At 51.3% G+C, this 13649-nt stretch overlaps 6 protein-coding genes across 6 annotated transcripts; 2 read left to right on the top strand and 4 right to left on the bottom strand.

Annotated features, from left to right (window-relative positions):
• Positions 1-1603: 1603 nt before the first annotated feature.
• Positions 1604-3172, bottom strand: BDV17DRAFT_301279 (putative phosphatidylglycerol specific phospholipase C; the record flags this gene model as incomplete). The annotated part of the gene is made up of 2 exons (XM_073764218.1): positions 1604-2543; positions 2594-3172. The coding sequence occupies 2 exons, from the start codon at positions 3170-3172 to the stop codon at positions 1740-1742; spliced, it is 1383 nt and encodes a 460-aa protein (XP_073611007.1). The 3' UTR covers positions 1604-1739.
• Positions 3173-4343: 1171 nt separating this feature from the next.
• Positions 4344-4811, top strand: BDV17DRAFT_295700 (uncharacterized protein; the record flags this gene model as incomplete). Its single annotated transcript, XM_073763123.1, has 1 exon — positions 4344-4811. One exon carries the CDS (start codon positions 4344-4346, stop codon positions 4809-4811), a length of 468 nt encoding a protein of 155 aa, XP_073611006.1.
• A 150-nt stretch (positions 4812-4961) lies between these two features.
• On the bottom strand, positions 4962-5591 carry BDV17DRAFT_221735 (uncharacterized protein). The gene has a single exon (XM_073755617.1). The coding sequence runs from the start codon at positions 5414-5416 to the stop codon at positions 5072-5074; it is 345 nt and encodes a 114-aa protein (XP_073611005.1). The 5' UTR covers positions 5417-5591; the 3' UTR covers positions 4962-5071.
• Positions 5592-5957: 366 nt separating this feature from the next.
• On the bottom strand, positions 5958-6788 carry BDV17DRAFT_295698 (uncharacterized protein; the record flags this gene model as incomplete). The annotated part of the gene is made up of 1 exon (XM_073763122.1): positions 5958-6788. One exon carries the CDS (start codon positions 6786-6788, stop codon positions 5958-5960), a length of 831 nt encoding a protein of 276 aa, XP_073611004.1.
• Positions 6789-8838: 2050 nt separating this feature from the next.
• On the bottom strand, positions 8839-9570 carry BDV17DRAFT_275347 (uncharacterized protein). Its single transcript, XM_073759202.1, has 2 exons — positions 9366-9570; positions 8839-9248 (listed from the first exon to the last, which is right to left on the bottom strand). The coding sequence occupies exons 1-2, from the start codon at positions 9430-9432 to the stop codon at positions 9043-9045; spliced, it is 273 nt and encodes a 90-aa protein (XP_073611003.1). The 5' UTR covers positions 9433-9570; the 3' UTR covers positions 8839-9042.
• Positions 9571-10040: 470 nt separating this feature from the next.
• BDV17DRAFT_221721 (inorganic phosphate transporter) lies at positions 10041-12685 on the top strand. Its single transcript, XM_073755616.1, has 3 exons — positions 10041-10552; positions 10603-12024; positions 12076-12685. Exons 1-3 carry the CDS (start codon positions 10474-10476, stop codon positions 12360-12362), a joined length of 1788 nt encoding a protein of 595 aa, XP_073611002.1. The 5' UTR covers positions 10041-10473; the 3' UTR covers positions 12363-12685.
• Positions 12686-13649: the final 964 nt, after the last annotated feature.

Below are 13649 nucleotides of genomic sequence, written 5' to 3'. Positions count from 1 at the left end.
TCAGTGATCCTTTGAGTTCTACAGGGACCGTTGAGTACGGGTTAGTCTGCGATGCTTCTATTGTCACGTCCAACAAGTCCTTTCCATCATCAACTGGTCAATGCGACTCCAGCCAAACCCATGACGAGTCTAGTCGTACCAGGATCATCATTGCACTGATTATTAAAATCCTGATACAAAGTGCTGTTACTAGTAGCATTGCAGTGACCACAAGCAACCAGAATGCTGAGCGTTTGTTCTAGACGTGCACTACGAAGTAACTTATACTTCCCTGGGTATGGCCTGTTCTCACAATACTCCATATACTCCTAGGTCCTCGAACGTAACAATATTGAGCGTTCTCGAACTTCCATCTCTGCCATTGCTGAACAACCACAACACTTGCCTTGATGCTTCCAGCGCCTCCACTAACGAAACTCAAAGAAGTCTCGACATGACTCTCATAATGAGGTTAGAATTGCCTCTTAATGCCTTATCATGTTGCCAATCAAGAGGGAGGTGTGCTCTATAGAGGAACAGATCGCTCCCACATCACGATTCACTGAGCCGCACTCGTCTACCTATAAATACAACATGAATACAAGACAAGCACCGCTTGGCCCCGGCTTGGTTCAACATACGGCACATCGCCAAGTTCGTATTCGCTGTAACTAAAAGGGCAAAACACCTTACCGATGTTACAGCCACTGTGTCGATCTCCGACGTGACTCTACATATAAAAGCCGCGAGTGCCCATCTCGTCCCCCTTGCTCACTACCTCCAATACTTATTCCATATTCATCTGGACCAACCGTGCATCTAGCTGCCCTCATCTTCAACGCCCTCCTCGCGCCGGGCTTGTACGCCGTTACTACGAGAGTCAGCTCGACTCTGCAAACGAAACAGCCTGCACCCTCGCCCCAGCAAACTCTGCCGAATTGTCAACACGGACAAAGTGCGCTGTCGCAATGGACCTGGAACGAACTACAATTACATGGTTTCGCAGTACCTGGACGAGGGAATATGAGTTTACATGTGTTAAGTCCTGGGAGTGTACTACGCTGAATGGGCCAGTTAATTTGTTTTCTTTTCTTTTCTTTTCTTTTTTTTTTTACCATTGATTTCGGAACAAGGATATTTTAGTCGGGTGTTGAATAAGACTGGATTTTCGTTAACGCGTGGCTACTTAGTGGGTGGCATTGCTTTGCGGGGAATGAGTGTTATGTTAATGGCCGTTATACTGATGGGTCTTGTACGCTTGGTATGTTTCCCGCGTTCCTTGGTGTTTAACCCCTTTTGTCCCGTCCATGTACGGCGTACTGATGACGGGGATAGACAAGCTGGGCCGCTGTTGAGAGAGGGCGTTGATGCGCCACGATGGTGGTGAATCGTGACGTATTGACTTTCCTACGCTGGCGGATTAGTTCGTGGATCATCATGGCCTGTGTTCCCCGTCCAGGACAGCAGAAAAGCTAATACGTTATAGTAAAGCTATAGCAAGGAGAAGCACTGACATACTTGAGCGGATTGTCTAGCATTGACCAGTTCATTTGTAAATACATCATCAGTTCTCATCGATCATTAAGTATTGGGATATGGCCAGAAATATTAGACCGAGCCCAAAGAGGTCTCTATCAAATCAAGATCTCCATAGTAGCGGCAGCGACGACTGGAAACGCCCACAAAGTCCAACTCATCATGACGCCTGATAATAAAGCATCACCCGCCGCATTCTCTAAACCCAAAATTTCATCCCCCAGTCAAACGGCATCAGGAAAAATGTGCGGATTCTTCAGAGTCGCCGGGGCATCCCTCTTGGACGGCCCGATTAAATGATCAAAAGCCGGACTATGCTCGACCAGAGGCGTAAAGTCAACCAAATCCCAAAGGTATCCCAGCGTCTTCAAGACCGAAGTCGCACTATACGAGGCCTCTTTACCCGTCACGGGGTCCGTCCCCTGATTCTCAATGTGTCCCTTCGGCGTATACGGCGAGATGAGCCACGTCGGCATCCGGCCACCAAGTCGATCAAAGGCAAACGTATATTCTGACCCATCGGCCGCGGTCTCCGTGTACGTCTTGTTATCCGGCCTGATGGAAAGAGGCGGCTCAACGTGATCGTAGAACCCACCCGTTTCGTCGAAGGTCAGGAGGAGGAGAGTATTATCCCATTGTGGTCCTGTGCGGAGCGCATCGTACACTTGCTTTACGAGGACTTGTCCAAACGAGACATTACCCGAGGGATGCATGGAGTTCGTATCGAGGTCGCAGCAGGAAGGATTAATGTAGGACAGTTGCGGGAGGAGGCCCAGGTAGGCGTCCTGGTAGAAGTTTTCGAGTGGGACGACGCTGCTCTTTGCGTTCGCAGCGGTCCAGTTGTAGAAGAGCGCGTCGGGGAGGAAGTCGCCGTTTGTGCCGTCGTAGTTTTTCCATGTTATGTTGTTTTCTGAGGCCGCTTGGAAGATGCTGGTTATTGGGATTGCGGATGTTAGGAAGTCGTTGTCGTTCTCGCCGTGGCCATGGGATGTCCCTGAGAGGGCACAGAGGCGGTTGGGGTTTGTGGGCTATTACTCAATGTCAGTGAGTGAATAAAGAAGAGGTGTGGAGAGCTTACCCCAGGAATGCATGAGTGCCAATAGTTGAAGGTGGCAAAGTCATCAACGAGGTTAACAAGGGTAGGAATCTCGTCCTCGGAGTAATACCCCATGACCTCCTCCGTGGCCACCTTGGGGTCGATACCCTCATGGTGAACCAGCTGCTGCGCGACGAAGCCATTCATGCTGGGCTGCAAGGTCCCATTGCGGATAGCCGCATCGCTAGGTGTATACGTGCCGTAAAGCTCCATGTTGTAACCCGTAATCGAATGGTCAGGATCATGCTTGACAGAGTCAAAGTCCTTGTAGACACTGCAGCGCTGGGTGCTGCTAGGGTCGCTCACGTCTTGGGGGTAGCAGAAAGGACCCTTGTTGACGACATTGTCGAGGCCCTTGCGCTTGACCCCACCGAGTATGTTATCGAAGCTGCGGTTCTCAAGCAGAATCCAGACAACGTTCTCAATTTTATCCTTGAGGTTGGCAATGGACTCTTTAGAGCCAGAGGCGTACCCAAACGGAGTCTTATTGCTGGATGGCACGGCCGCGGCTGCAGCGGTGCTGGAGAGGCCGAGCAAGGGCACGAGAGTGTTGACCTTCATTGTCAAGCTGGGAAGGTTTGGTGTGCTTGTCGAATATCTTCACCGAAGAAATATTGTGCTTTATAGCTGTCTAGAGCTCTCCGACAGGCGGTGCTCTGGGGCTAAATGGCATGGTTACCCCAACTCCCAGGTACCAATAGGTAGCCACAGTTGCCAGCACATGCATCGATCGTCGCACCTCACAGGCATCGCCGATTTACATCCGATTACATATAGTGGAGAAATCTACGCACGTGTACAGAAACGAAGGCCTTACAAACTGTAGCAGCTCAGGAACAAGCACCGCTAAGCATGCCCATAGGGCCCACCAAGCTTTCCGAAGCTTTTGCTACCCCACTTTGTCTATTATAAAAAACCAGTCAGAAAGCCGCCTTACAACCACATTCCACTCCAACTGAACTTGATTGGATTGATAGCATCTCAACTCCAATTTCGCTAACCAATCATACTGTATGTGGTGAGCATGCGCCCTGAGGCAAACCGTGGCAAAGGCCCGGCACAACGGCACGTTACAGCCCAGTTTGTGGACCATATAACGCCTGCCCGGAGATGGTCACCTCCGCCAGTCGGGGAAGAGGTTCTCGGTTTTCCCTCAGAACGTAGACTTGCTTCTGCAAACACATGTGAGCTTCATGCTTTATTCCCATCTAGTGAGTAAGTATCAAAACTCTTGCTGTGCATTTGAAAGTACTGTCTTTTTTTTCAATCGCTCATTGTGACACCTTTCTAGCAACGGGTTGGTGGATATGAGATAGATTGCCCTCGTTACCGAAACATCTATCGGCTCTCACGATACGGCATTCGAGACCCGATTCCAGTCAAATGCCGGCTAGAAGGCATGATTCCTTTCATGAAAATACGCCGATAGGACAGGTTTCTATTTCGAGACTGGGGAATGGTGGTGCGCGGACAACTTTGGAATCCTTGCAGTCCATGTTGCATGAATTACCTTGCGTTGAACTCATTTTCTGTACTTCGTATTTTGTATCTGAAGGGCTATTGCGATTTGGGTATTACTCTACGTTCCTTTTTATTTTATTTTTGCGAGAATAGGGGTGCTTTACGGCATAAGTGTAGGCTAGTTGCTTGCCCTGGTTTTCTTTCGCCCTTGCCAATTCTGAAGATGAGGGTTCTCTATATGTATGAGGCCAATTGTCACCTACCGCCAATCATGGCGATCAAGAGGCGCACGGGATACAAAGTATTGATCTACCTGATCCTTGCCAATGGTGCAATTTCTGTCCTGGACGCTCTCACATTCGTTCTGTACTACGCCATTGGGGACAAGGAAGACGTCGCGGGAGCGCGTCTGTGGCAGCCATTTATTTGTCTCGTTCCTATGATCACGCCAAAGCTCGAATTCACCATTCTCAACAGGTTACTCAAGTTGCTGCAGGCCCCTGTTACTGTGGCAGACGGCCAGAGACGCACGCTTCCCGGGTTGAGCCGCCTTGATCGCGCTGATGGTCTGGCCAGTCTCCAGGTCGAGACTGCAGTAAGACTGGGAGTGAGGCTGAGAGTGAGTGAGCCTGGGATGCACCAGCGACAGCTACAGCAAACCACACGGGCCCCGGAATCAGATAGCTTAGTACACTGCGCATGGCAGAAAGCATTGGGGGTAATTGGGTTCTCGACCTGATTCGGAGACTATGTACGTGCTGCCTTTACTCCCACGGTCTGCCGAACCCCACGCCCGGCCCGACAACGGTATATACAAAATCTAGGCACGCACGCCTCGACAAGTCAGAGCTAATGCTAAGTCAGTTCAACAATTCAAATCCTCAAGACTGCCCAACATTCATCTGTTCTGTGCAGCAATACATAGATACATACATAGACCGTCCAGTCCAACGGTAGTAGCATCATCTCTATGTACATAAATCCTAGTTAACTCCAAGCCTACTCTGCAGGCTCATCCTCCTCATACTGTTCCTTGGCACTCCCCTTCCCACTAGCAATACCCCCCGCATGCCCACCAATCTTCCCACCCTCATGACCAGCTTCATGGGGATCAACCTTGCCGTACGCGAACTTGTTCTGCTGCGTGCGCTTGTCTGGCTGGTTATCTTCGCGGCGGCCCTTGTGCTCTATCGAAGATCCAAGAAGCTGCATTAGTGCTCGGTGCTCGAGGGTTTCGTCCGCGCCCGCACCCATGGATACAGATGGGAACGGGGTCCGGGGTGGGGGCAAGGACGTACCGCTAGGCTTGTACTTTTCGCCTGTGGCGGAGGAACCTTGGACCATTTTGGATTGGATGAGAATGGTTTATGACTTAGGAAAGGGGAAAATGAAAATGGCAAGTGTAGTCGTGAGAAAATGAAAATGGCAAGTATAGTCGTGAGGATTGATCGATGCTTGCGACAGAGATGATACAAGCAAATGAAAGGAGTTTTCGACGGGCTTTATATGTTGCCTGCTGCCTGATGATGGGTTTTTGACAGAGGTCTGAGGTCAGAAGTAGACACCTAATTCGGGATATATGGCGTGCTTTGACCAAGATTCTGGAGCTTTCATTGCGTGCCGATTGCAGAGGTGGACATGATCGATCGATGGGTGGTGTCCAGTTAGGATTGTGGTTACCGATCTAATCGTCCCATCAGTCTGACGACAGTCTTTGGGTACCCCGGTTCACCCCGCGACAATTGAGGTAGAGAATAATCGATAAGTCAAGTCAAGCCTGCCAGTCTGAAAGTGGGCAGTAGACCAAGGACTAATAAAGTCCGATTGATCGACAAGCATAGTTTTCCTATTGTTCTCCAGCTGCTATGGTGACCACTGCATCCCATCAAGGCAAAACAAGAATCTTCCTACCCCTCTCCCACTTACCAATGCGCATCCCACTCCCTGCCCTTGGTCTAGAATTACTCGCCAACGCCGATTGTTTGAAACCAGGGTCCTCGTGGCCCCTGGTCAGACCAATCTCCTCGCCCTCCCACATGACCCGTACCGCCGCAGCAACCGGCCCGGCCAGCACAACCAGCAGGGCAATCTTAAAATAGGGAACGCGGCTCTCAACACGGCGATACAAGAGAAACGGCCAGATAAGGACACTAAGGTTAAGGAGTATAAACGCCCACACTAGAAAGCCATGAAGTCTATCTGCAAGGGTAGTCGGGGACACTGGCGGTCGGTGCAGAAAGCTCGATATGGTCGAGACTATAGGAGATGCGTCGAGTGGATGCATGGAGGAAAGGGGCCTGAGAGAACTGGTATTGAAATTGTAGTTGAAGAGTCGCGAGGCGACGGCCGTCGCGAGAGGAAGCGACCAAGAGAGAAAGTGGGGGATGGCGGCGGCGAGGACTGCAAAGCCGTACATGAACCTGAGAGAGAGCGTGCGCATGTATCCACGATTGGGTCTTAATTGTTCGTCCGATATTGGACCGACATTGATATGTCGATATCCGTCCCCATCTACGGTACCAGTCCTTGATACCGTGATATTCCTAATTAAACCAATGAGGATAACAGGTGAGGCGTAGTGAGCCCACAGCGTCCACGTTGCAATGAAGGTTTGTTCGTGGTCGGCTTCGACCGGCGCCAGGTGAACGATGGCTGGTATGATGAGCCCGAGGACTGGAATTAGGTGGAGGCTCCTGGGAAACTTTTTGGCCGACATTGCTGATGTTTGTTTCTAGGTTTCGACTGTTCATGCGAGGGAGCTGCTTTACTTATGGGGGTTGTGAATCCCCGGAGTACGGAGTTTCTATGGCTGGTCGTGGGTGCCGATGGGTATGACCTGCTTGGCTTTATATCGGAGCTCTTGTGCATATTCAGCAATTTTAGTCCTCAAGACTCGATCTGTGGACTGGGGTGGTAGGGCCTCGGAGTAATTACACGGAGTATGTCAGCCTTGACTATGTAGCCAAGACGGTCAAAGCGCGTCGTGGGCGTACAAAATCTGGGAACCGCGGGGCATAGATGATTTACGCATAGGGCTGAAGGATAAGACTTGTATGAAGATGATTCTGCTTTCAAATGCCCGGCGTCTGCAGCACCCAGATATCAGATTTCAATCACTTGTCCCCCTACCGCTAATCGTTATCTAGACGGTGCCGCGAGCTCCAGATATGTGCTCAACTCGCTGTTCAAACTCGGAAAAGAAAACTGAAAATAGCCATGAGTGAGGTCTACGCAGTACATACTGTCAAGGAAAGAGCAAAGGCGACGCTCACTCCGCCTCGAATCCCAAGTCTCTTCAAAGCCCATTCTCACAACTCGCTAGAGGCGGAGCGCAATCTATGATATCAGGTACACATGGGATGGCGACCGGACGGAATGCATGATGGAGCGTAAAAGAGGGAATACCTGAGGGACTATACAACGAAGAATGAATTAGTTTTATCAGCTGTTGATACAGTCCACAGCCATGCCCAGTACCAACATTATTTAGCCAAACAGCCCCAACGCACAGTCTGTGCCGCTCGAGCTAATGTTGTTGCCCACCATGATGAAGCATCTCGGACGGCCCATTTGCGTCTAGAAAACATGCCAGAGTAGACGGATCTAGACGACAGTGTATACGCCTACTGCAAAACAAGGGGCGGATGTCCAGTGCACTGCTGCATAAAAAATTCCTGGGGCTTTGCGAGTTCAAGCCCATCGCTGGCCAATGTGTCTGCCCAGGTGGCTTCTATGGGGCACTTTAATCGGCCTTGAATCACGAGGGGGATAAAAAGAAAACGACAGCAGTGCGGTTCGAACGCACGACCACGAATAAAGCGGATAATATGATTATGTAATTATTATGCTGTCACAATTATTGTCAGGCTCCAAATTCTTGGCAGTTCATAAGCATTCAAAGGATGTAGAAGCAGCGGTACAGAGGGACAAATAATAGAGGCCTGGGAGAGTTTGGCTGACGTTCACACCACTGGCATTCCCTCATGTCACGTTACTTCTAGCTTACGATCATGGAGGCCCTGAATAGGTATGTATGACGATGCTCTTTCGATCTCAGAGCAGATATATATTTCAACAAGGATAAGTACAGTCAAAGGACGGAATCCGGGTGCGGCTCAGACTGAACCATGGCTCTTGTGCGATGTATGGTTCTAGACTCACATGCTAGAGAATCGCTAAAAATAATGGTTCCTAGCATCTGCCCGTGGGGTCATCCTTGCTTTGTCCCCGCTTGACCAATGCGGTGTTTGGAACTTGGTACCAAGCTTCACTGCTGTCCACGCAACCATGGCACTTGGAAGTATCCATGCCAGCCCAGTGAATAGGGGAATCTACATTCAGTGAGTGACGGAAAACTAAAGAAAAACTTCTAGCGAATGACTTTTGTAAAGATAATGGATACTATAACCCAACAAATTCGACATTGATGTTATCGTGGCATTGGAGATAAAAGCGAGACTTATTCCCTTGCTGGATAGATTGCCCGAATTTAATCCCGGAGGTGACAATAAAGAAATGTATATATGGCCTCGTAAGCAAGAAAGAGAACCCTAGATCTTCGGGGTGGGACGGAGGCTTCGGAGCAATTCGGTAACGGGTGCACTGGGCTCCTCCATTTCATCCATACTCGAGCGTTGCAATCCAGTAGAGGCTCGGGAAGGCTTGCCCTTGGAGTCTGCACGCCCTAAAATGCTGTGCGACGCCGATGGATTCGGGGCGTCTATGGCGCCTAGGGGCGATCTTTGGTATTAATGGGGGATGGGGGTGGAAAGTACGAGCGCGATCGCGAAGAAAACAGACATAAAACTATGAGTGAAAACGAAACCTAAAGGTCGAATGCCTCTACACTGTGTGATCGAAGAATTCCATTACCTATGACCATCAACCGACCGCAGCCCATCCACCTCTCTCTGTAGATTCAGTATATATTCCACCGCCGTCTCGACTACCTCCGCCTGCACGGCCTGTACTTAGCAACTGAAAGACTTGCGTGCGACATGGTCATGCCAGGGGTATGTAATGCGTACTCTGGTCGCAGGTGCTTCGACGCCCCTTGCTTCGAGCGTACTGGCCATCAACTCGAGCGCCGCCTTCATGCGATCGCGCTGATGTTTTTGTGTTTCGGCGTGACGCTTTCGCTTTGGGTTAGGAGGGTACGAGAGCGAGGTGAGGAGGCCTAGACGTGGCGAGAATCAGAATCAGAATCAGACGAGTTAGCACGGGGCACAGAGTATAAAGTATGTGGCGATGCTCGAGTCATGATGGTGTGTAGAAGGCTGGACTGGGATGGTACCTTTTGGCCGGATCGAGATGGGTTTCTTCTGTGGGTGACGGCTATGAGGTAGTTGGGAGGCAGTCATCTTGTTTGCTGCGTCGATGATAAGGGAAAGCTGTCATTGTGATGTATATATAGCATTCTCATGGGTTGAACTGTTGGAGATGATGGACATGCTGACGACGATCATAGCAGAATCAGGTCGGCTGAAGCAGTGGCATTCGCCGGAGCGACTAGAGTAGATGATTACCAACGGCTAGCCTCTATTGATCGGAAATATCGTCGCATACGGCGTTCTCCGGTCTCAGCTGCGGACATTATAATGTATAATACCTTAGGAACCGTGTAGTATATGCTACCGCTGCACGCCGAGAAGTTCCAATCGAGTTGGGCAAGTCACCACGTGCCGTTTGTATGGCCAAGTAAGTCCAAGAGGACAAGCAATGCAGACAAGAAAGTCAAGCCATCTCAAGAGTTCGCTGTTAAAGGTCAAGAGATATCAAGCGATGGTGGTGAGCAACCCCAGCCAGCGGCTCCACCACGTGCGGAGAGCGAGTTAGGGCATTGGTTGTGCCCCCAACGCCACGCCCGAAGCTTGCAGGCACAAGGAGGAACGCCCAGACTTATGCCAAGCTGCCAAGCCCGGGTTCATTCGTTTTCATCGAGACCCCCCCCCCTGGGTTCAGCAAATGAAGTCGGTCTCTTTGTGAACGTGGGAGTGTCACTTTCGCACGCGAGATCTCGGACGGTGATATCTGACGTGGAGCGACTGCCTGCAAAGGCCAATGATCCGCGCTCTTTCTTGCATTTTCCCCGATTCCATGCGTCGCTCGAGTCGTTCTGGAAGACTGGACCGTCGGGGCCCCCGTCCGCTCGAAACTGTCTGTAGTGGACTCCTCCTGAGGCGCTGCCAGCTCGGACGAGGGCTCCCAACTTGTCATTGAGCCTGCACGTGGGCGTTGTTTGTCTGAGATCTGACGGACATAAAACCCTTGAACCCCTGCTGTCCTTCTCATCCTCGTCCTCGTCCTCGTCCTCGTCCTCGTCCTCATCCTCGACCTCCAATTCCCATTCAAAGCACCAAAAGAGTCAACGCTCCTCAGTGTTCGCACTCTCAGCTGTCAAGATGGTGCTCCACCAGTACGACTACATATTCGCCATCGGCACGCTGTTTGCTATGCTTGATGCATACAACAACGGAGCTAGTACGTGCTTTCCTTCTGGTCTGTGCTTACCTGTCTAACCATCCTATCAGACGATGTCGCCAACTCCTGGGCCACCTCGGTGTCTTCCCGTTCCATCTCCTACCGCCAGGCGATGGTCTTCGGTACCATCTTTGAGTTCCTCGGCGCGGTGACGGTCGGTGCGCGTACCGCTGATACAATCAAGAACGGCATTATCCCTCCTGAAGCTTTCAATGGCAACGCTGGTGTTCAAATGCTTGCCTTTATGTGCGCTCTCGCTGCTGCTTCTTCCTGGGTTATGTGGTGTACCCGTCACTCCACCCACGTCTCGTCCACCTACTCTCTGGTCTCCGCTATTGCGGGTGTGGGTGTTGCTACCGCCGGTGCTTCGTCCGTGCAATGGGGCTGGAACGGGGGTAATGGTCTGGGTGCCATCTTCGCTGGTCTCGGAATGGCCCCGGCCATCTCTGGCTGCTTCGGTGCCATCATCTTCATGTTAATCAAGCTGGTCGTGCTCGTGCGCAGATCCCCTGTCCCATGGTCGGTCTGGACTGCTCCCTTTTTCTTCCTCATCGCCGGTACCATTTGCTGTCTTTCCATTGTCTACAAGGGCTCTCCCAACCTTCACCTCTCCAAGAAGCCCCCAGGTTGGGTTGCCGGTGTGATTGTCGGAACTGGTGGTGCCGTCTGCCTACTCTCCGCCCTGTTCTTCGTCCCCTTCGCCCATGCCCGCGTCATCAAGAAGGACCACACCCTCCAATGGTGGGAGTTTGTCAAGGGTCCCCTCCTCTTCGCTCGCCCCGCCCCCGCCGACAATGCTTCTGAGCTCGCCAAGGTCCCGAACTACGCCGTCAAGCAGGAGGATGACCTCCCCGGCTCTCCCGACACTCTTGTCGACGAGCCCCTTCCAAAAGCCGCCCAAGCCAACGAGAAGGAGCGCAACGCCTCCGCTGCCGAAGCCCAGGTCGACTACAAGGAACTCCTCGCCCGCGGTGAGCAGCGCTTCCACGCTAAGCTCCGTCGCGGCCGCGGGCCCCTCGCCTGGGCCATGCGCACCCTGCACGAGAACCCCATGGGCCCTGGTGAGATCTATGAACTTGCCAACATCAAGCTTTTCCTCAAGCGTCTCCCCGCCATGATTACCGTCGGTCTTCTCTACGGTCTGCACTACGATATCCACGCCGCTCAGTCTGGCATCCACGGAACCCCCGAGGGCGCCCGCATGGAGCGCGTCTACGGCCACGCGAAGAAGTACCCCAACGAGGTCGAGCACACCTACTCCTTCGTCCAGGTTCTCACTGCTTGCACTGCTTCGTTTGCTCACGGTGCCAACGACATTGGTAACTCCGTCGGTCCCTGGGCCGTCCTCTACTCTGCCTGGCGCACCGGTGAGGCCTCCGAATCCAAGGCCGAGGTTCCCGTCTGGCAGCTTGCTGTCCTCGCCATCATGATCTCCATCGGTCTGATCACCTACGGTTACAACATCATGAAGGGTAGGTTCCCCATCCCCATCCAGCTCTCTATCACAAACTGACAATAAACAGTCATGGGTAACAAAATCACCTACCACTCCCCCAGCAGAGGCTGCTCGATGGAACTCGGCGCCGCCATTACGGTCCTCGTCTTCTCGCAGTACAAGCTACCCGTCTCAACATCAATGTGCATTACCGGCGCCACCATCGGCGTCGGTCTCTGCAACGGAACCCTCAAGGCCGTTAACTGGCAGCGGGTCGGCCTCCTCGGCTTCGGTTGGATTATGACCATCCCCATCGCCGGGACGTTGGCTGGATGCCTTATGGGCTTTATCCTTAATGCGCCTCATTTCTTTTAGACGGGTTTCCTTTCTTTTGCTGTCGTTTTTACCTTATGCTACGGTACACGGTACACGGTACACGGTTGACGGTGTTAATGGGTGATGGTCATGGTCATGGGGAGGTTGTGGATCAGAAACCATGGTTCCAGCATGGTTGACGTTCTTTTTCTTTGTATGATACCTAATGATGCCTGATTTATCGCGGTCTACTACCTACAGTCACACTCACGTGGACACTCACACACGTGCTGTTTTTATCGGTCATCTGGCGCGTTTTCTATCTTCGAACCCCTTTGTATATAGTACTTGATCAGGGCGCGTCGATGCCAAAAAAAAGCCACTTATTTCACACCAAAAGCTATATACCCAATGTAACAATTCCACATCACCTAATAACACCTCCATCTTTGTATTCATACCCAATTATCAGTCACTGAGAGCGCGATAAATGATCTCACTGCGTAGCTATGACAAGAACGACCTGTACAGCGAGGCCGTTGCTGCCAGACTAGAGTGTGAGAGAACAATGCCTCTTTCCTCCATAAGACCATATATGTCCTGCCCATTTACGTCATATCTCGCACCCAACAGGAACAAGGAAGGAGCGATTGACCCCTATGCTCCGGCTTTACATATATGCATAAGTCAAGCCAGAGGACGAAAGTGAGCCCGAGATGTTGACCGTAGAGATGGGCAGTGCTAGGTAGAGCAGGGCTGGACTGTTTACTCCTCATTCTAAAAGCCCCGAACCCAAGGCCGCGGGTTCGTAGTCGGTTGGAAGAGAATGATACGGTGCATTCATACTAGGGCTGTCGACTTATGGTTTTTTGTAGTTCCAAGGAACAGGCGGGCATCTCTTGGAGTTGGCATAAAGGAAAAGGAAAGTCAGGGACTAGTTTAGCTGCTGGGCGCGAAATATGAGATCCTACGTCAAGACTGCGGTGGGTTGTATTTGGTGGGTTACTCGCGAACTTGTTATCCTGACATTGCGCACAGGGGTGGCTGGTTTCTTCTTCATAGTAATTGTAATCTTTGTCTTTCTTGGCAAAGGACGTAGGTACGTATCAAGCAATGGTCAGCTTGTGAAAGGCCACATTTTTGCTGGGATACTAGAGGGTTCATTCCGCATATGCCTGTTATATATTCATGGTCAAAGACGATCTTCCCTCTAAAAGAACCAATCTGTAGACACAGACTTGAAATTTGCTTTGTTCACACAAATCAGCCAGTGAGCTGTCCTGCGCCAGATTGACTACAAGTATCACTTTTGTAACGACGTACATACAACAGATTCCCAAAGCTGGT

Source organism: Aspergillus undulatus (genome assembly GCF_047715775.1).
Source record: "Aspergillus undulatus strain CBS 261.88 unplaced genomic scaffold BDV17scaffold_73, whole genome shotgun sequence".
In the NCBI taxonomy this organism is placed as follows: Eukaryota; Fungi; Ascomycota; class Eurotiomycetes; order Eurotiales; family Aspergillaceae; genus Aspergillus; species Aspergillus undulatus.
This window is presented reverse-complemented; position numbering and strand designations above follow the sequence as displayed.

Excerpts from the sequence above, each read along its gene's own strand:
- BDV17DRAFT_221735 (XM_073755617.1), bottom strand. The coding sequence starts at position 5,416 with ATGGTCCAAGGTTCCTCCGCCACAGGCGAAAAGTACAAGCCTAGCGGT.
- BDV17DRAFT_275347 (XM_073759202.1), bottom strand. The coding sequence starts at position 9,432 with ATGACTGCCTCCCAACTACCTCATAGCCGTCACCCACAGAAGAAACCC. Across the intron at positions 9,249-9,365 it reads CATCTCGATCCGGCCAAAAG|GCCTCCTCACCTCGCTCTCG; the intron begins GTACCATCCCAG and ends CGCCACGTCTAG.
- BDV17DRAFT_221721 (XM_073755616.1), top strand. The coding sequence starts at position 10,474 with ATGGTGCTCCACCAGTACGACTACATATTCGCCATCGGCACGCTGTTT. Across the intron at positions 10,553-10,602 it reads TGCATACAACAACGGAGCTA|ACGATGTCGCCAACTCCTGG; the intron begins GTACGTGCTTTC and ends CCATCCTATCAG. Across the intron at positions 12,025-12,075 it reads CGGTTACAACATCATGAAGG|TCATGGGTAACAAAATCACC; the intron begins GTAGGTTCCCCA and ends GACAATAAACAG.